The following is a 21261-nucleotide window of genomic DNA, read 5'->3' as shown; positions in this document are numbered from 1 at the left end:
TGCCAGAGACCAGCACCATACATGTGAACATTTGCCAATTTTTTTTTCCTTTCCTGGAAACTCTCCAGGGACTGGCAGCTGATGATTTATGGACTGGTCCCGACCCAAGGACCAGTAGTTTGAGTAACACTCATATAGATTTTGCCTTGGTGCCTTTCAAGAGTGCAGTACTTCCACAAGAGTATTAGTGTAATACTGCCATCTGTCTGAAATGGAAGAAAGAGAGGACTACATCATTTGTTCGAATCCCTGCTGGGCCATGGAAACCCACTGGGTAACCTTCAGTGACTCACTCTCTCCCACAGCCTCAGGGAATGGCAATGGCAAACCCCCTCTGAAGAAACTTGCCAAGAAAACACCATGATTAGGGTTGTCACATGTTGGAAACTACTTTGAAGGCACACAACACACATACACAAGCCTCACATAATGTACAAACATATGGCACATATGGCCCAGGTGATGTTGACAGAATTGTTGTTATGTGCCTCCAGGTCATGTTTGACTTATGGTGACCCTCAGGTGAACCTATCACTTGGGTTTTCTTGGCAAGACTTGTAGAGAAGTTTGCCATTGCTTTCCTGAGGCTGAGGAGGATATCTCACGACTGAAATTGGAAGTATTATCAAGTGTCATTCTGAACGCAATCATGCATATTCACGTTATTGCACGAAAGGTTACCACACACGATCACTGGCAGTCCGAACACACTCTGAACGCAATCACGCATCAATCCACAGTTAAGTAAATTCAGTGAACTAGTGAAGTCACAAACCCTTTTCCTACGCAACTTCGCACTCAGTGCACTGTTGTTTGGTGTGATGTGCATGTCTCCTTTGATCCTGGTTCCCCCTCCCCAATCCAGAAATGGGGGGGAGGTTGCCATGAAGCCTTGCTGCAATTCCGTTTCAATTTTGCTTCCACTTGTCCTTCAGCATTGCGGAGAGGGGGCTGCTGCCTGCTAATTAAGAGGCATGGACCGGGAGCTATTGGATAACCATTATATTCACGTTTTCACATGACAAGAGTGAATATATGCTCATTTTAATGTGAATAGCGCATGTTCTTTCAACCATTCTTCCCCCCCCCCCCTTTTTGTAAATTGTGGGGTTCCTTGGTTCCTCTCTCTCACTCGCCTAAATATGCTATGCTCCAGTCATCTGGAGTCTCACTGAGCATGCACAAGGGTGTCAATTCGCAATTAAGAACCCACCGATGTGATGGCTTACTTTGCACAGAATCTGGGTCACATTTGAGGAGGCCATTACAGTGAATTTAAGATGTGATAAGTAATCACGTAATTGCTTGAATTTTCGAGTTGACCTCACTATCTTCTCTTTTGAAATTGAGAGCCTCCCATCCTGTGTGATAAACTCCTGAGTGCATGTGATTTGCCCAAGATCACCCAGGAGTTTGAAAGGCTCCTGGTGAATCCCACATGTTTTCTTCCCAGTGATGCTTTCTGCCATCTCAGATCTCATTCGAGAGAGAATGAAAAGGTAAAAAGCCTTATTTCCCCACTGCTGCCTAGAAGACTATTTTAAGTTCTCATTTTCCTGAAAACATTTCCTAGCAGCATAAACTCTATAGCAAGAAATAGAAACTGCTAGCACTTTCTGAACACACACACACACACACACATATATAGGAAGAGTAAATACATATGCATATATATAAAGTTGCAAAGAAATGTCTGTTAAAATACAATAAAGACAATGCAAATCAGTGGTGTGAGGAGCATACTCCTCTGACTGCATATATAATGCATATACATATACACACACATATACATTTATATATATATTTATATATGGCACCTCTGAAAGGAGCCATATTGATGAAACATTCCTTGTGGACTGCTAAGGAGAGATTAGCAACATACCGTATATAGTCAAGTCGAAAAATTTATGCCCCAAAATGAACTCCAAAATCCTGGGTAGACTTATGGAAGGGTCAATGAGTTAATGCTAAAAACATTTGTGAAAGAAGTGCCCACCTTCCTCTGTAGCCTTGTAACAGCTCCTTGTTTGAAGCCCCAGTGCTGGCTCTCATTTCCTCCTCTTCTCTCTCTCTGTGTGTGTGTGTGTGTGTGTGTCTGTTTCCCTCTCTGCCTTCCGGCGCAGCCAGACCTAAGCTGCTGCTGACTTGCTGAGGAAAGGAACATACAGAAAGTATGCCCAGGCTTGTACCCCATTTTGCCTTGAAGTCCTGGGGGTGAAAGGCAGAGAGAGAATGCTTTGTCCTCCATTTCTGCAAGCTATGGGCCTGAGGGGTCTTGGGAGGTGAAAGGCAGAGAAAGAGAATGCTTTGTCCTCCATTATTTCTGCAAGCCATGAATCTTGGAGTCCTGGGGGTGACAAGCAGAGAGACAGCGGCGTCTGTCCTCCTTTTCGCAAGCCATGAGCCTTGGAGATGCTTCTTGTAAGGGGAAGAGTGTGTGTGCGCGCATGTGCACGCTGAGGTTTGATTCCCCTTTTCCATGCTGAGACTGATGCTTGGGAGAGGTCCAGAGAGTGAGATATAGGCAGGGAAGTGGTGCTTTGTTTCCCCCCCTCCTTTAGATCTTTTGTAACATCCTCCAGTGTTTGCCCATCGACTTATCCATGGGTCATATCAAAATCCATGATTTTAGATCCAAAAACTGCCCTCGACTTATACATGAGATCGACTTATACATGAGTATATATGGTACTTTGATGAGTGAGCTTTTCACTGAATTAAACCTTGCTGTTTTTAGGTAATGGATACCTCTTGTTGCAAAAGGCACCAAAAGTGCTGCAGGATGGAAGTGCTAAAACCCTTCATTTGTTTTCTTGCTGCTTTCGAAAACAGTAGGATGGTAAAGTGGAATAAATCAGTGGTATGTACACTGGAGGCGCTACATAAATGATAACACCAAAATGTTCATGACTCACCTGCAGTGTCCTGACAAATCCATCCAACTAATCCTGTTCTGTCCAGTGAAACCCTGCAGCTGACTAAGCTTTGTCAGTGTACAAATAAAGCTATTTGAGATCTTTTTTGCACACTTCCCTATCACTAACTTTAATAAAACCTGGGCTCATTTTTCTATAAATGATCCACAAAACATGTCACTCTTTAGAGCAACGCTGAGCCAGCATGAAAGAACATGCAACACTCAATGAATTGCCACAGGACAACCCAAAGAGAAATAGTGAAATGTATTGAACAGTGTGTAAAGGTGGTTTGAGGCAGTGAGGTTGTGTTTTGGTTTTCACATCATATAGACATCTCAACTATTATCACAGGGTCCTTTACAAAACATTCAACACTTTGTATATTTTACTTTTATGAAAATCAGAACATTCAGATTAATATTTTGGCAGAGATTTGTCAATTTCATTTCCAGACCAGTTTAAAATAAGTCAGGTGGAACACACTCCCTCCAAGAGTGATGGAATTTCCCTCCTTGGAAGTCTTTAAACAGAGGCTTGATGGCCATCTGTCAGAGATGCTTTGATTGGGAGTTCCTGCATGACGGGGATTGGACTGGATGGCCCTAGTGGTCTCTTCTAACTCTACGATTCTAGGTTACAAGAAAGAGATGAAGCTGTCACAATGTTATTCACAAATAAAACTGCCATACCCATTAAAATCTGGAGATGTTAAATGCAAGATAACCGCATGAGTGTTAAGGATGCCCATGGATCAAGTTATGGCACATCTTTTGCCATTAAGAGTTAATTTGATGTTCTTCCCCCCAATGGCAGATAAGCTAATAGGCACTGAAGCTAAAAAGCATGAGTCATTTTAAAAATTAAATCATAAAATATTAAATGTGAATTAATAAAACACACACTTAAAATTTCAAAGTTTAATAGTTATAAGTAGAACATTTTTCCAACTGAACAAGATTGAGCCTACTACCAGAAAGACATCATGATAATCCCTTTTCAAACGGACATCCTAACAGTGATGCTGTTTTTCAAGGCCTACATATCATTCTTGTGTTACTCCTTAGCAAAACATCATAAGACTGTGGAGCAAGGAGAGCTTTTCCACCTCCTCATCTTCACATTCTCCAATAGATGAGGCAGACATTTGTGGGGATTTCCCCCTAAAAAACAAACCTCTAGATTTTCCATTTTCCTGTTCCCAAATGTCTCAACTACCTATTCCAGGTCAGAATCAATGGCCCATAGAAATAAGTTAAGCTCATGGGCTAAGGACATCCATTTCATGGACTGCAGTTGGGTATTTCACCCCCATACGCCTCAGAAACACTGCCTGAGCAGGGAACCCTACTACCCACAGCAATGGGTGGGTACGTGTCCCATTAAAAGAAGCCGGTGGAAAAGTGAAGATGGGGTCTTCTGTATCTGCATCAGTAAATGTCACACACTCCCCTACATAGTCCAGGGACACTCGAATCCTCCTTGGGTGCTTGCTAAGAGATAAAGGAGTCACAGGGGAAGTGAGAGCCCAGTGCTGCCCCTTCCACAGCCCCACAGCCCAGATCCCCTCTTCTGGGCTGAAGTTTGCCACCCCCTTCTTCTTGGAAGGATCTCGGGTGACCCCCAATGCCCAGAATTCTCCATCTCCCACTTCCAGTTCCCAAAAGTATCTCCCAGAAGTGAAGCCATCACAGCCCAGAACCAAAGCTCTGGAATCCACAGTTTCTGGCATGTCAGGGACATACTGCAAAGCAGGCAGTCTGCGCTGGGATTCTTCACACCTAGCATTTCTTTGGTCTGATTGCAGGATACTCATTACATCTGAATTGAGAGTTGCATCTGCTGCGGGCAAAAAAGAAGGAATATCAGTGGCGGGGGAGGGGCACAATTACTAAATATCTCAACAACTTCATTACTGATTCTAGCTCTCCTTGCTGTCTTGCTTCACACATATCTGTTTTTCCATATCTCTGCTGTAAATCACTAGCTATGTTTTAAACAACAGCTTCTGGATCACCCCAAGAAGAATAGTGAATGATGCAGTTCTGCCACTCATCAAGTCCCTGGAATTCTCAATGGTATTCCAGCAAAACTTCCTTAAGGTGATGGAGGCACAGAAATCTTACTGGGTAACCCAGAGAGATGGCTGAATCACAGCATCCTCAGTGTCATCAATTAAAAGAATCTAGTTCAGCAAGGTGAGGAAAGACCTCTTCCAAAGAACCCACAGTAAGCTAATGATAGTCAACATAGACCAATGATTCCCAAAATGGGTGATAGGCCACCCCAGGGGATAGTGGAAAGATCCAGGGGGGTGATGAAGGGGAAAGGGGGCAGTAAGGGAAAAGTGGGTGGCTTCAGTTGAAGTACTGATGTACAAAAAAGAAAAGAGGAACCATCAGCTTTTAGGGCCATGGTGGGGATGAGGGGTGCATAGAACATATTTTCAGGGTCCCTTAAAACTACCACACAGCCTCACTGATAGCTTCACTTGTCCATGCCAGCTCACTCTCTTAGCGACATCTTTTGCTAGTAGTTGCAGTATCATTTGGGAAACTTACAAGGCTTGGGTGCAGGGCATTGCCTCTGTGGCCCAGAGAAGTGCCGTTGTGGGACAGAATAATTGGAGAAAAGAGTTAATTGCTTGTGGTGGTGATGGGGGAGAAGTGGCAGCAAAAAAGGAGCTTTCAAATTTGGGACCCTTCCTAAGCTTTGTGAGCTTTGCTGGGACCTGGCTGGCAGGTTGGAGCTGCATTGTTACTTCTGCTTTCTTTCATCAGACAGGCTGAGAGAAGAGTTTAACAGAAGAAACAATGTTGGTGTATGTGAGTGGGAGAGGACACTTGAAGCTGTGTGGGGAAAACACATCTGTGAGAAAGGAGAAGTAGGAGTATCCAGGGTCAATTCTTGGAAACAGTCCTTCACCTTGGAGTGGCTCTTGTACTTAAATTTCTCCCTTTCCCCATCCACACAAGTCTCCAGTCCAAAGCATGTGACCTCTGTAAACCCCTCTCACACATATATAAAGGCTGTGCTCCCCTCTGTCCCAATGAAAGGGGACTGAGAGTCCTCATTCACCAGGGAGATGATTCTCCCTTTGAACTTGGTCAACTTGGAAACAGCAGCTGAGTAGTGACTAAGAGCCCTCTTGCACACACTGGTCTTTGCTGAAAGGGCAACATGGGTGAGAGGCTTCTTGGTCACTGCTCAGCCAGTTGCTCAGTTGCTGCTCCCAGGTGCAAAGGGAGCACTGACCGAGAAGCCCCTCGTCTGGGTTGGCCTTTGCTATAGGGCCAGTACAGGCAAGAAACTTCTCAGTCACTGCTCAGATAGCTGTTCAGGTGTTGCTCTTAAGGTGACTGGGCGCAAAGGGAGAAATGACCAAGACTGGTTGTTTTGAATGTGCAGTAGACCTAAAATCAAGAAATATGTATGGGGAGGGGGTCTAGAGTTCTTGGCCAAGAGGAAATGGGGTGGTACCTGGAAAATGTTTTGGGACCAATGGCATAGACTAAGAAAGACCTGGTGTGGATGATCTCCAGATACTGTTGAGTGGCAACTGCCATACTCCCTCCTGGCTATGTTGGCTACAACGCCATGTAAGAGAACTTCACAAACTTCCAACGCATAGCTATGAAGGTTATCAAGTTAAAGCCTCCATTGGAAAATAGATCTAATCACACCTTCAGGCACGCAGAGCCTGCAGCTCAAATAGCTCTGAGCACTCAACCTGAGCATGTAAAGCCACGCAACACATGAGTAGGCTGACTATATATACAGAACATTCCATTTCCAAATTGTGGGATCTTTTCCTAACACTATTGTAAGGGAGGGAAAACTGCCAGACACTTTTTAAAAACATGGAGAGTTTATAACAGGTTAAGAGTTTAGTAAGCAGGTTTTGTAAGATCTCTTCAGCTTAACTGCTGGCCCTCCGTCACAGTTCCAGTGATATCTAGCTCCTTGCAAATCTACTCCACCAGAGTCATAAAAACAGGATTAAAGCAATTGCAAAGAATCTGCATTACACTGGCTCAACCAAGTGAGCCCTGGGGTTAAAAACAAACATTGTTTTTGTACAGGTTTACTTCTTCTTCACAGAATCCTGGATCCTACTGAGATGCCATGATGTAGATGCTTTAAAAGAATTCTGATTGGAGGTAAACCAAGAGAACAGTGCTTTAAAATATCAGAAATGCCACTATCAAAAACCCACCTGTATCATTCAGTGCTCTTGCAACCTCTCCTTTTTCCACAGCACTTATAATATTATCTAGAAAAACCAAGGGGATTATATTAAAAACCACTCATTGTTTAGTCTCTCAAAATCTACAGGAGAAAATATCTTGTTCAAACAATGACCCAAATGTATTTCTTGGCTGATCATTTCAAACTGCAACATGCTACTCCTACACCATTTCCACAGATCTGTTACTATGTGCTACTGTAGCACCATTTTTACCTCTTCCACGGAACAGATGGCAGCTATCATAGTTGAAACAGCTATCTTTCCTCTTCCAGATGCTTTGGACTACAACTTCCATTATTCTTAACTACTGACTATGCTAGCTGGAGCACATAGTTCAAGCCACCAGACTGAAGAAGGCTGCTTTAAAAGACAAAATGAAATCTAATGACCAAGAAATTCTTCCCATGGCTTTGCCAAATGGCTTCTAGTAAATGAAACCTTAGCTTCTTCCCTTTTTACTTAATTTTCCAATAAATTCAAGTTCCAAGACCTATTTTTTATTTTCTCTAACCCTTTGCTATAGTTAAGTTACCTGCTGAAACCTAGTTCAGCTCAGCTTACCTTCCAGGAAATGGGACCATCCCCAAGTATTCAGAATTCATCCTTGCAACTAATCCTGGTAAAAACTTTATTGAACATTTTATTATTACAGTAGGTGCTAATCTATTAGGAGAGGGTGTGTGTGTATGTATTGTTTTAAGGTTATGCAATAAGCTTCTACTTTCACCTTATGGAAACATAGCCTCCTTTTCTATTGCCCGGGGATAAATATTTCTGAAGCAAAGCGAGGCCTTCTTTTATCTGAGTTGTCTTTGAATGCACAGGGTCAACAGTAGACGCCAATAAATAATTATCAGACTAGATTTGTTAGGATGTGTCTAGTCCACTTGGACTAAAAATTAGAATACATAATCCTCCCCATCTTTCCCTTGTTCATATTGTTATCCAGCTATCATTCCACTGGGCAGACAAACCTTAAAACATTAATAACTTGTATCTTCTAAGTCTTGCTCTCCTTTTTCCTCTTATCTTTCTTGTTATTGTCTCTAGATTATACATCTGGGGATAGAGGTCTCTTTCAAATTACACAATTATAGCAATTTGATACCACTTTTTGCATTTTATGGAATCCTGGGATTTGTAGCTTGGAGAGATCTCTGAAGTACATCACACAATCACAAACCTCAGGATTCCACATGATGGAACCATGTTAGTGAAAGTGCTATCAAAGAGTTGTAACTGAATAGATTGAAAGAGACCAGATGCTGACTTAAACCTATTATTATTATTATTATTATTATTATTATTATTATTATTATTGACAGTTACACTGCACGAACAGCTTTTCCAGCTGTAGAGCAAGTCAAAAATCCTACACATAAGTAAATACCTTGGAATCTCCTTAATGTTTCCTTCAGAGCTTCCCCCTTCCGAGAAATGTCATCCAATCTCCCTTCAAGCTTAGGAGTTTCTTCAAAGAGCTGAAACTGCCCTGCTGCACATCTGCATTTTTGAAAGAGGAAATCAACATTTCTAGTTTTAAAAAGTCCACTGAACCACCATTTGTATTTTTAACAGCATTTTTTAGGATCCAGGCCTAAGTGAAGAATATCGAAAAGGGAATGAAATAAACAAAGCTAGCATTAGCTCCTGTTGTATAAACTTTATTAGGATGAGGCTTTGAAATTGCAGAGGCTTCCTAAATACTGTCTTCCTGCTTTCAGAAAGTATACAACCCAATTCAAATATATAGCACAGCATATACTTTTGGGTACTATTAAAGCAGCACAACAGGACAGAAATGAACCCTTTTCCAGGAACACAAACTCACAGAAAATTATCCTACACAAAAAAGTTTGGGCATGGCACCAGTTTGTTTTCATACTGCATTTGATGGACCGTGCTCTAGTTAAATAGTATGCAAGGACACCATCTGTATTTCCTGCCCCAAGAACCAAGATGTTTTTAGCTGGTCTTTGTTGCAGGGATGCAGTTCTACATGATAAGCAACTGAATAAAGAAGCGTCCAACACACAAGTTTTGATTTTCCTGTGTCCTATAAATTACTTCTGGCATTTTATGGGAACCAAGCAAATGTGGCTGTCCTTGCAACATGCCAAGCTCTTGGATGTGTTGACTCTGAAGACTACTATGTACACACTTTCTACTGCAGTGGTTCTGGCGAAGGCAGAAAGTGAAAAGGACACCACTTTTTTCTTGGTCTCTGGATTGAAGCAGGCTTGAGAAGTGAGGGATTTACCTACTGATGTGGGGAAGGGAGATAAGGAAAGAACCACGTACCTGTTCATGTTTTTTTTAATATCCTAGAGGAGAAAAAGAAGAAGAAGAAAGAGCTGAGTCCCATAATGCATTACATTAGTGTGTGCGTCACAGGCTAACAGGGTGCATGCCTCTGCACCCGTTTCAGGCTGCAGAGGACTCTAAGACTGCTGTCAAAGGCATGAGGACGGAAGCTTTTGTCTAGCCTCTGGTGCTTACAGGGCAGGGGTTAAGTAGCCTGCCCCCCCAGTCACCCTCAGGCTCTTACCTGTGATCCCAGAGGTGAAACATCTGGTGTTTGCTCCAAGACAAGAGGTAGGGGATGCTCCGGTTACACACGGGAGCCTTCAGGCCACGCTGCTCTCCCTGGCGGTGCAACTGTTTCTCTGAGGAGAAGGGCTGCCCTAGTGCCTTTTAGCAGCCTTCTCCTCCCCGAACTGTCCTCCCACCCTTCCTGCCGGTGAGCAGGCTGGCTTTTGGCCCCCTCCAGGGCCTGCCCACCGGCCATGTCACACCTCGGGCCACCAGCTCCTTCCCTCAGCCGTGACGCCCAAATGTCCTCTAAGTGTGCTGTCCGGTAGGCACACAGCTTTGCTACCGAACAGGAGATGCACCTTACTTCAGCCCAACAGAGGCAATGGCGCTTTGCTCCCAGAAGAGCCCAGGCCCAGAAGGAGAGACTCCAGGGCCCCCCACAATTCCCCATCCCAGGATCACTGTCTCTTCACCATCACCCATGGTGCCTCAGAGAGACTCTCTGCACGTCACAGGTTACCTAAACATCTTGTCCTTGTTGCTTGTGATCAGAGAGCTGGTTGCAAAATGATTTTAAAAAAAGATTCTGTGCCAAGAGATCAAGTGCGCAGGAGGTGCTGCTCGATTTTTTAAAAACAAACCAGCCTCACATCCTTGGAATAGCTACAAATGATGTTCGCCATGGAGTGGACCACAGGAAGACCCTAAGGAGATCCCAGAAAACGCAGGCTTTTTGTAGGCACACATATCCCACAACTCGCTTTTCTTTTCTTCCAAAAAATTACCCCCCATGTTCATCACTGACACAAGTTACTCCCTCCCACTGCACCCTACACAGCATGCACTCTTTATCAGCCTTATTCCACAGATCTCTAATTCAGTCCCATCACCAAAGCATCAGCCCAAGTTCCCAAACAACCTTAAGAGAGAGCCCATATTTACACAACTGTACGTACTAGGTCTGCATGGCAACCATACCCGAGGTGTTCCGACATGAACCTGAAGGAATGAGGTCATCCAGGCCAGCTTCTCAACAGCCTTCAGGTCAGGCTGAATGACCTGGAAGTACATCTGCCAACAGCAGAGTGCTATAATGTCATAGCATTCCACAATGGGAGGAGCTACAGAGTTCCAACTGTCCCTTGGAGAAGTCCAGAAGAGACCAGGTTGAGCCAAAAAGCCACCCCCGTTGTTGTTTTATTGAATGCCAATTTCACAGCATGCCATAAGAGGGGGAATATTCTGGACAGTGGAACCCACCCCCCAACTCCAGCCTACTGGCTTTGCTTCCTGATGAACTACCCCACCGCCTACAGGGGCCAAGGTCAGTGCCTGGCCATACTGAGCAGCTGGTGGGAGTCCTGCTCACCCTTGACCAATCACATGTATTGGTAAGTATGTTGCAACCCTCATATTCAAATACTTGAGAGCTCTCTGGAGCATCAATGGCCAAGGCCCATACCCCACACTGCCAGACTCAAGTCCATGCCAGAGAGAATGAGAGAAAAGAGATCTCTCTGTTGACAGCAAGTCTCACCTGCAAAAATTCACTTGCCGGCTGTTTACATTTTGCCTCCATCTCAGTGATCACATCACCAAGACGGGACAGCTCTTCTGAGAGTTTGGTCACCATTTCATCTTTCTGCCTTTCTATCTCTTTATCTATTTCTTCTAGTTGGGTCAGCAGGCGCTGTTCCTGATCTTTCAAAAACTGGTGCAGGTGTTCAAACTCAGACACAATCTCCTTTCTCTCTGTCTTGACCTTTTCCTGTAATAATCACAAGCAAGTTAAAAAATGAGAAAGTCAGAGAATCTTTTTTAACGTACATAAGGCAAGATGTAACAGTAATAAAAACACATCAGCCAAAACAGGCTGTTTCTATTCAGAAAACTGGAACGTGAGAATATAGACCAGGGTTGGAAAAGTGTAGCCTCTGATGCTCCCTCACCAGATCCCCAATCTCCTCATATGTATTTTTAAATTGCCATGTTCTGGGGTATTTTTGTGCCCAATCCACACAGAAAGCCCCGAGAAGCATTAAAACAAACAAAAATATCCTCGTACCACCCACACAAGCATCCCCAAATCCTGTACTATCATCAAATATGGTTGTTTCCCATTACAGAAGAAAAAAGAGGTATTTGAGTTAGTTGAGGGAGGAGGTGGTGTCCCTGTTCCACAGAAGGGACTTGGGAGAAAACCACACAATTTTATTATTTTTTAAAGTAGAATTTAAATCTGATTCCTCAAAATAATACAAACACTTCTCTAATTTCTCAAAGTACTACTAATTTATGTAGGAAACAATTATTATTTTACCAGAGGTTTGCCAAATAAACTTATCTCCCACAGTCTGTCCTGGCTCAACATAAAGCTTTTATTGCACTGCAAGACTAGGTGGAAAAGTCTTTAGATATGAGGAAGAGAAGCATACGAGAAAGAGAAAATTAATAACTGACAAAAAGCCAAGCTTTATTACGGCACCTACCATATATTCCTGGATTTTCTTCTCTCCTGTCAGCTTCTGACTCCATAGCGTGTTCTTCTCTTGCTTCAGAATCTCTAGTTGTGCCTGAACCCGCTCCTGAGCAAATAAAAATGGCTTGAGATAGGAGGGAGGAGATTAGAGGTAGTAACAGCATGCGAGTCTTAACAGAGATATGAAAATACAGATAGGGACAATTTTTTTGTCCCAATTGCTACTATAAACAAAGGACAACTTGCAGCTCAAAACCCTTGACCTCTTTTCCCCCCACCCACTCAGAACCCAGACCGACCCCCCTCTCTGGCTTCCAAGACTTTATGAAAGGCTAGGTAGTTCACATTCTATAAGGATCAAATTCCACATTTACATGTTGAGGAAAAAGCACTTTGGTTACAGTAGTTTGGATACTGTGCACTCACAGTTCATGGCTTATTGGTGTAGAAAGGAGAGAAGTAAAGCCTGTTGTGGAGAAGTGATGGCTTAAAAATAGGGATAGAGCTAATTTTCTGAGGGCACACTAGCCTCAAAAATATTGTTTTCAAAAATGAAAGATGCCAGAAGGAGGAGAATTCTTATTTGACAGGAAAGTTTACTGGAGGTCTGGAAAAAAATGGGGAGGGGAAGCATGTGGCCATCACATCCCCTACCACTTACTTAGAGGTTGGTGTGCTGAGTGGTAGAATTTCATTTATTTTTGTTTATATCCTACCTCCTCACAAAGAGTGAGAGCCAACACAGTATAGTGGTTTGGCATTGGACTATAACTCTGAAGACCACAGTCCAATTCCCCGCTCGTGCATGAAAACTCACTGGGTGACCTTGGGCACTCTCTCAGCCTCAGAGGATGGCAATGATAAACCCCCTCTGAAGAAACTTGCCAAGAAAACCCTATGATAGGTTTGCCTTAGGGTCGCCATAGGTCAAACATGATAGGTTTGCCTTAGGATTGCCATAGGAGGAATACAACAACAACAACAATGAGTTTAAGATGGTGTACATGCCTCTGCCCAGCTGCCATTCCAATTTCACCCTGATGAGGGATGTCACACTGAGGATGGAGCAAGCTTGTTTTCTGCTTCTCCAGAAACTAGGACATGGAGCAATGGATGCAAACTACTGGAAAAGATTCCACTCAACATTAGGAGGACCTTCTTGACAATAAAAGCTGTTCAATGGTGGAACACACTCCCTTGGAGGGTGGTAGAGTCCCCTTCTTTTGATGTTTTTAAACAGAAACTGAATGCCCATCTCTCAAGGGTGCTTAGATTGTATATTCTTGCATAGCAGGAGGTTGGACTGGATGGCCCTTGAGGTCTCTTCCAGTTCTATGAAGTAAGTAAGGCTGATAAAGTGCAGTTCCCCCAAGGCCACCCAGTGATCTTCACATCTGAATGGGCTTTTCCAAGACCTAAGGCTAAGCAAACATTTAACTGTGCCTAGTTATTTAAGGCAAACAGTACGGCCCAGTAGTTGCTTAAGGAAACTGGCAGAGTCTTTCATTAAGGCTGGGACAGGCTACAGAGCTGATAGAACAGAATTCTCGGAACAAGAAGGCAAAGAATTTCTTATTGTGCAAAGTTTGAGAATAGACTTGACTTTTCTTTTGAGTCTGAAATGACAAATAGATGAGTTTCTGGAAACTAACTTATGCACCTCTTGGAGAGCAAGATAAAAATAAGTACAGTATATATTTTGGCAAGATCATCTCAACTGAACCCAATTGACCAACAGGGAAATAAAACACAACTCCCTAAAGCTGATTTTTGCAGCACAGCCCTCCAGGAAATACATTTCCTGGGAAGCGGTGGAAAGGAGGGGTGAAATGCCTCTCCTAAAAGCTGGCATTGATAGGGCTGCAGCGTCCCATTGTGCCAATTAACATTAAAAACAAGCTTTTTAAAACCAGGAATGAACTTTTGGGCACTTGGGAATGGGATTTCTGGGTTTTGTTTTTTAGATTATTGGGAACTCAGGCAGGGCCTGTGGGGTCCCAGAGGCAGAAAACTGGCCTTCAGATCTGTTCAAATTACCCTCAGGTGGGTTAATAAAAGAAAAAGAAAACAGGAAGAACTATCAAGTGCCAGTGCTTTAAAAGTTGCAGGGTGCTCACAAAAGAGGAAAAAGACCAAACAAAACCAGGTGGTTCTTTCACTGAATCAACCAAAAAATACAAAAGACAACATTCTAACTTTCAAAGCTGACAAAATTCTTCACCAAACCAAGAAGACGAAGTAGCATGCGGAGGAAGCAATGTGAGGATGGTGCGCTGACAGTTTTGCTCTGAGGTGTTAAAGGCAGTGTGTGAGATCACACAACTGACTGGGAACAAAGAGAGTAAAACAGTTTCAATAAAGCTGGGCTACTCTACTACAAGTTACAAAGTACACCCTCCTACAGTGTATTGGTATCACTGAAGTTTGCATTCAAGGAGAAACAATGAAGACCATGTTGAAAATATGTGTCCATTTCTCAATCAGTTTCCTCTGGATTTTACTTTACCTATTTATTATATTCAGGTATATGGGGCTACTAACACTGTTAGGAGGAAGTAATGTTCAGAGATTGCTTGCTAAACAGGGCTGCCTCTTTGGTCCCAGAAGAATGAGAAAGAAACAGGTAACATGATACTCCAGTGAACGGAAAGTAAACAAGGTGAAGAAGGTTTTAATAACCGTCCCTAACCCTCTTCCAAGCGAGCCAGAGGTAGTGCCTTGAGCAATGCGTTATGGCTCTGGAGATGGGAGTCTGAGTCCCTGCTTGGCATGGAAACCCAATGGGTGACTCTGGACAAGGCACGCTCTCTTGGCCTCAGAGGAGAGCAAAGGCAAACCTCCTCTCAGCTAAGCTGGCCAAGAAGACCCCTTGGGGTGCCTAAGTTGACATTAAGACACACAACACAACCCTCTACTGATTCACGTTAGAACGGTTTGTTCCACGTTTCCTTTTGAGGTTGCTAGGGCACCTGTGTTTCCAAGCTTCCTCTCAACCTAATACAAGCTCTCTCTCTGGTCTGAGAGTCTGTTAGCATGGGAAACTCAAAGAGAAACAATAACTGTAACCTAAAAACTCCTCCCTGTAACTATCATCTCTCCTTTTAAACTCTGTATTACAGCCAAGATTTTGCAGGGAGAATGACCTGGGCCTGGAAATCTACCTGACAGGTTGGTTTAAGTCAACTACCTTCAAATCATCACTTGAAATCAATGCTCCCATGTTGAATAACTATATCAATGATGCAGAGTGTGGAGGAGCCAGGCATCGAAAGGGAACCTGGGCCCTGGGCTCCCCACCATTTATTCTGCTCCTCTTTCTTTGTAAATAAAGACATTCTTTCCAAGTCCCATTTTTATTTGGGAGTAAAAATCAACGTACGCCGTTTGGAGAACTTTAATCACTAAACGGCCTCTTCCAAATTCCTGCTTAATTTTTACCCAAAGAAAAACACAAGGCTTAAGCCAGAGGCGGCTGCTGTTACTGCTCTGGACGCAGAGGCCACAGCTGGGGCCAGCAGCCCTCCCTCCCTCCCTCGGTCCCCCTGGGCAAGCAGGGCCTAGTTCCCTGGCAGCGATGCCTTCCCGATGCCCTCTCACCCTGTAGTCCCGGGCCGCCCTCTCCACGTGGAAGATGGTGTGGGCGCGGTGCTCCTGGGATCGGTCGCAGTGGGCGCAGATGGGGCTCTGGTCCTCCTCGCAGAAGAACTGGAGCGGGGCCTGGTGCTTCTCGCACCGCCGCCCTCCGCCGTCCCCTTCTCCTGCTGCTCCTGCTGCTCCGGTGGGGGTGAGAGGGGCCCTCCGCGAGGCCGCCGCCGCGCTCAGAGGGGGGGTGGCGGGGCCGGGGCCGGTGGGGGACGGCGCTGTCGCTGTCGCTGTCGCTGTGGGCGGAGGGGTGGGGGGCGCCGCGGGGGCCGGCGGCGAAGAAGGGGCGGCGGCGGCGGCGGCGGTGACTGGCGGCGAAGGGGCGGCGCAGGCCGGGGCCGGGGGCGGCGGCGGCGGAAGCGGGGCTGGCGCGGGGCTGGGCTCCAGGCGCGGCCTCTTGCTCCTCTCGCCCGCCAGGCTGGCCAGGAGCGGCGGGGGCTTGATGGGCCGCAGGTTCCTCTTCCTGGCGGTGGCTCCGCACTCCAGGCAGGAGATGCTGAGCTTGGGCTCCGCGAGGCGCTGCCCGATGCAGCCGGTGCAGAAGTTGTGTCCGCACGGGAGGCAGACGGGGTCCGGGCAGTAGACGCGGCAGAGGGAGCACCACGTCTCGCTCGGGTAGCGGGGCCCCGCGGGGATCTCGGCCGGAGTGGTGCCCGGAGGAGGGGAGTCCGGGGGGGACGGGGGCGACAGCGGGGAAGACAGAGGAGGCAGCAGCAGCGGAGGCGGAGCGGCAGCCGGAGACAGCGACAGCAGCTGCGACGAGGCCCGAAGGCGGCTCCGCAGGAGCCTCTGCTGCAGCTGCTGCTCCGCCGACATCCCGCCCAGACTCATGGCCGACGCCGACTGAGCGCCCGGGAGAGCGACGGCGGTGACGACTACGGCCCGCGAGGACGACGCACGCAACACGCATGCGCGCGCCCTTCCGAGCGCCCCCATTGGCCGGCCGCTCTCGCAGGAGTGGGCGTGGCCGACGCAGAATGACTGCTGGACTAGCGCGGAGGACGAAGCATGCAACACGCATGCGCGCGCCCCCGGAGCGCCCCGATTGGCCAGACGCTTCGTGGGCGTGGAATCTCTCTCAAGTAGATGGGAACCATTAAGAAGGGAGGAGACTTCCCACAGGAACACTCATACAGTGTTATCAAGGAGAAGAGGCGGGGACACGCGTGGCCCCGCCCTCCGTTTCGCAAGAGGGGGCGTGGCCTCTCTCTCGAGCGGATGCGAGGTGAAGATGGGAAAAGACTCTTTCCAGGAAGGAAAGGCCGCCTCACAGTGTTATAAAGGGGCGGGGACACGCGTGGCTCCGCCTTCCGCTTCGAGGGGGTGGGCGTGGCCTCTTGAGCAGATGCAAGGGATCCGTAAAGAAGGGAAGAAACTCAGGAAGGAAAAGGCCTGTTATCAAGGGAAAGGGGCGGGGTTACTCGTGGCCCCGCCCACTCGCAAGAGCCAGCCGTCGCCCCCCCTTCAGCCTATATAATAGGAGCTTGGAACGTTAACTGACAAGAAGCCTTCGGTGGTTGCCGAAGAGGGTTCTGGGACTTGTAGTCCCGATATCAATATAATATATAATATTACAACTTTGCTTCCAAGTTCTGTGGGCGCCTGTGTTTCCGCCTTCCCTTTTTTGCCCCTCTAAATAAGAATTCCCACCCCCTCCCACACACACACATTGAAATTTCCCTTTAGCCCCCACGTTTCTAGCGCTTCAGAAAACATGAGGTATCTGCACTGCAGAAATAATGCACTTCGACACTACTTCAACTGCTGTGGCTCCGTCCTGTGGAATCCTGGGATTTGTAGTTTGTTGTGGCACCAGGGTGGCCGGATGTCCTAACCACAAAGGAGGACGAAATGTAGAGCGGGGCCACATAAAAGCTGAAAACACTCCTATTAATTAAAAATTCATCCTAATAGTGGAGGGTGCTGAAATGCTAGGAGGATTATCCTATCACACCACCCTCTTAAAGCGTTGCTATTCCACTTTAACTGGCAGCCTCCTGTTGCATTCTGGGATATGTAGTTCAGTGAGGCCTAAGAGCTCTCTGGCTGAACATTCTAAATACCCTTCCCTAAACTGCGAATCCCAGAATGCAACAGGAGGCAGCCAGGCCAATTAAAGTGGAATAGCAGCACTATAAGACTGAGGGTAGTACTATGATGTTGGACTTTTTAACTCTGGAAACCTGGGCCCAAAACACACCACAGAAATAATCCAGTGTGAGGTGGCTTTAACAGCCTTGGCTCAATGCTAGGGAATTCTGGGGAATGGCAGTGCGTGTGCATGTGTGTGTCAGTACACTTGTCCCCCCACATCTGCGGATTTGATTATTCACAAATTGTATTAATATATTCTCTAGGCGTATCTAGGTCCTCCAGCTCAACTCTATGGTCTAATTTAAGCAAAAGTGGCACTGAAAGACCTAGAGGTTCCTAGAGAGACCACTCCACTAGGCCTTTGTAGCTCCTCCAGCACAGTTCTATGGCCAGTGTCTGTCAGACGCTGACCACAGAGTTGCACTGGAGAACCTAGAGATTCCTAGAGAGGTGTCCTCTCAGGTAAAAACATAGTGTTTTTGTTATTTGTGCTTTCCCATATTTCACCGGGGTCCTGTGCTCCTGACCCCAGCAAATACACAGACACACCGTTACCTGGGTTAAACAATGTAACGTAAGCAAACCATTTTGGCTTCTGCCTTCTAAAGATCTTTAGTAACTGAAGAAAGCAGAAGCGGAAACATTTTGCTTGCATTTTTTTCAGTTCTGTTTACAACTCCCCCCCCCCCCCCAATATATCCATATATAAAAGAAAGAGAAAGAGAGCCAGTGTGTTGTAGTGGCTTGAGTGCTGGACTATGACTCTGGAGACCAGGGTTTGAATCCCCATTCAGCCATGGAAACCCACTGGGTGACCTTGTGCAAGTTACACTCTCTCAACCTCAGGGGAAGGCAATGGCAAACTACCTCTGTAATCTTGCCAAGAAAACCCCAGGATAGGTTCCCCTTAGGGCTGCCATAAGTTGGAAACAACTTGAAGGCACGCAACTAATAAAGAAGGTAAGGTTGAAATCCTACACTCCAGAGGATGATGACCTCAGGAGGTGACTTGAAGGCATGCAGCAGCAACAAAAATATCCTTATCCCCCCACACACACACACCACTTCCATTCCCCTTAGACTAATGGATCTACTAGCAAAGCAATGTCTAGTTCCTCATCCCTATTATAAAATATAAATATTATACAGTACGTGTCTGTATTTCTTACTGTTCTTCCCATACAAAGACTGGGTACATTTGCATTGCAAACCTATAGCAGCAACCCAAGCAGAGTCCCAAGTGTGCATGCCTGAAAGTTACTGGTTTGCATAAGCTATAAATGTCTTGTGGTTTTGCCTGTCTTTCCTTATGCAGGCACACACCCAGCCACCATGGAGGAAGTGTGGGTCAGGCTGATTTGCAACTGAGCTCCGCATAGCTGTCAAACACAAGAGAGGAGGTATTAGGCCAATGCTGCCCTCCCAGCACTTTACACAATTCTTTTTGTTATGTTTATTATAGAGATTGGAAACATGCAGCCCTCCAGATGGTGATGGACTGTATGTCTTAACAGTTCTAGTCAGCAAAGCCAATGTTGAAGAATCCTGGAAACCTCAGTCCAACAACATCTGGAAGGCTACATGTTTCCCACCTCTGCTTTAACAGGAGAAAACTGACTTTACAAAGACTAGTACATGTCATGGCATCAGTTCTAATCCTCCAGGGTAGGCAAACTTTTTGACCCGGGGGCCGGGTTGCTGTCCCTCAGACAACTGGGGGGGGGGGGGGGAAGCCAAAAAATAAACAATTAAATAATTAATATATATCTATAAATAAATAAACAGGGACAAATGGAGGACAAAAATTTCAAATGGAGGACACTTTTAAAAAATGGAGGGCATGCGAAAAAAATTGCTGATTTTTAAAAAAATGTTAATATAAATGCATGTTTCTGAAGCTTCTATAGACAATTGCCCGCCGCTTGCCCCCCCCCTTGCCTGCCGCTTGCCTCCCTCCTCCTGATAGGCCAAAGGCCCTTGCGCCCTCGTGCAAAAGGCCAAAGGCCCCGGCAGCAATCGGCGGCAGGACCGGGCTGGGGCCGGTCCCAAGGCCTCGCCAGGCCGGATCCAGCCCACGGGCCGTAGGTTGACTACCCCTGATGTATACTCAATCAGAAACGAGTCTGTCTGTGTTCACTAAGCCTTAGTCCCAAGATTCTACATTTAACAAGAGCAAATATAATTTATGACTTCATTAAAACTGGGAAAGCTATTAATTCACACCAGATCTTCCTTGTTGCAAATCTCTCCACTTTTTTTGGGGGGGAGGGGGAGGGAGATATTCAGTTTCCAGAGTACATTTCTAATACACATGATAGCATGCAACAAGCAGGTACACTTGTCCCTCCATATTTGCTAGGGTTAGGGGCACAAAACCCCTGTGGATATGGAAAAACCACAAACAACCAAAACACCATGTTTTTACCTCTCTAGTTATCTCTATGTCCTCCAGTGCAACTCTGTGGTCAATGTCCAACATACACTGACCATAGAACCACACTGGAGGAGCTACAAATGCCTAGTCAAGTGTTCCCTCTAGGAATCTCTAGGTTTTTCAGTGCAATTTGTAGTTAAAGTTGACCATAGAATTGCACTGGAGGACCTAGATATTCCTAGAGAAAACATGTTAATCAAATCTGAAAATATGAAGGGAAGAGTGTATGTTTATTTCATAGAGGATTCCCAGCTTGCTGTCTAGAGCAGGATGATGCAGCCCTACAAATGTTTTTTGGACAGTGACTTGTAGGATTTCTCACCAATGGCTGTGCTATCTAGAGTTTGAAGTTTAAAACAGCCCTCAGGTTGTCATTTGTGTCAAATGGCAAATGGGACACACCTTGATATCTTTGCGTTCATATACATATATTGGTAGAACATATAATATAGATTGGAGACCAAGGATGGAGAACCCTTGCCCAAGTGTAAGAAGCAGATCAAAGATCTCTCAATGTGCCCCAGGCTTATTGAGTTTTTATATCCACCAGAGATGCAAGGCTGTGTAAAGCCCAAGAAGCTGTTGCTTGGCTCTATTCCCAATGTCTGAATAGTGTGGCCCTTCAGAATGTTGCATTACATTTCCCATCAGCCCTAAGTAATCTTTGGTAAGGTCTGGTAGGTGTTGCAGTCCAACACTGAGGGTCATGCAACTACCCTAGTATACTTCTAGGGTTGCCCACTGCTAGAAGGCAACTCCTTTCAAGACCAATCCCAAATTAGAATCCTACAAGTGGAAAAACTTCACCTCTGCTGTACTTTTTTTTTGGCTCTGTTTTCCATGTGGAGATCCTTTAAAAAAGATTTGGGGTGAGGAACTGTATTAGCAAATCTGACAATTTATGTTACGATTG

General features: G+C 45.6%; 1 protein-coding gene across 4 annotated transcripts; it reads right to left on the bottom strand.

The window, feature by feature from the left end:
- Nucleotides 1-3820: 3820 nt before the first annotated feature.
- Nucleotides 3821-16692, bottom strand: LOC149321158 (E3 ubiquitin-protein ligase TRIM15-like). Of its 4 annotated transcripts, none has more exons than XM_089516376.1 (7): nt 15776-16692; nt 12189-12302; nt 11237-11467; nt 9466-9488; nt 8555-8667; nt 7132-7188; nt 3821-4754 (listed from the first exon to the last, which is right to left on the bottom strand). In XM_089516376.1, the coding sequence occupies exons 1-7, from the start codon at nt 16649-16651 to the stop codon at nt 4177-4179; spliced, it is 1992 nt and encodes a 663-aa protein (XP_089372502.1). In that variant the 5' UTR covers nt 16652-16692; the 3' UTR covers nt 3821-4176. The 4 variants fall into 4 exon arrangements, with proteins under 4 accessions (XP_089372502.1, XP_089372519.1, XP_089372493.1 ...); XM_089516393.1 differs by having other exon boundaries at nt 12189-12284; XM_089516367.1 differs by having other exon boundaries at nt 3821-4757; nt 15776-16691.
- Between the last annotated feature and the right edge of the window lie 4569 nt (nt 16693-21261).

The sequence above is a fragment of the Sceloporus occidentalis genome, unplaced genomic scaffold (genome assembly GCF_023333645.1).
Source record: "Sceloporus occidentalis isolate IW3139 unplaced genomic scaffold, rSceOcc1.0.p SCAF_1, whole genome shotgun sequence".
In the NCBI taxonomy this organism is placed as follows: Eukaryota; Metazoa; Chordata; class Lepidosauria; order Squamata; family Phrynosomatidae; genus Sceloporus; species Sceloporus occidentalis.
Note: the sequence above shows the minus strand (reverse complement) of the source record. Positions and strands in the feature narration are given on the sequence as shown.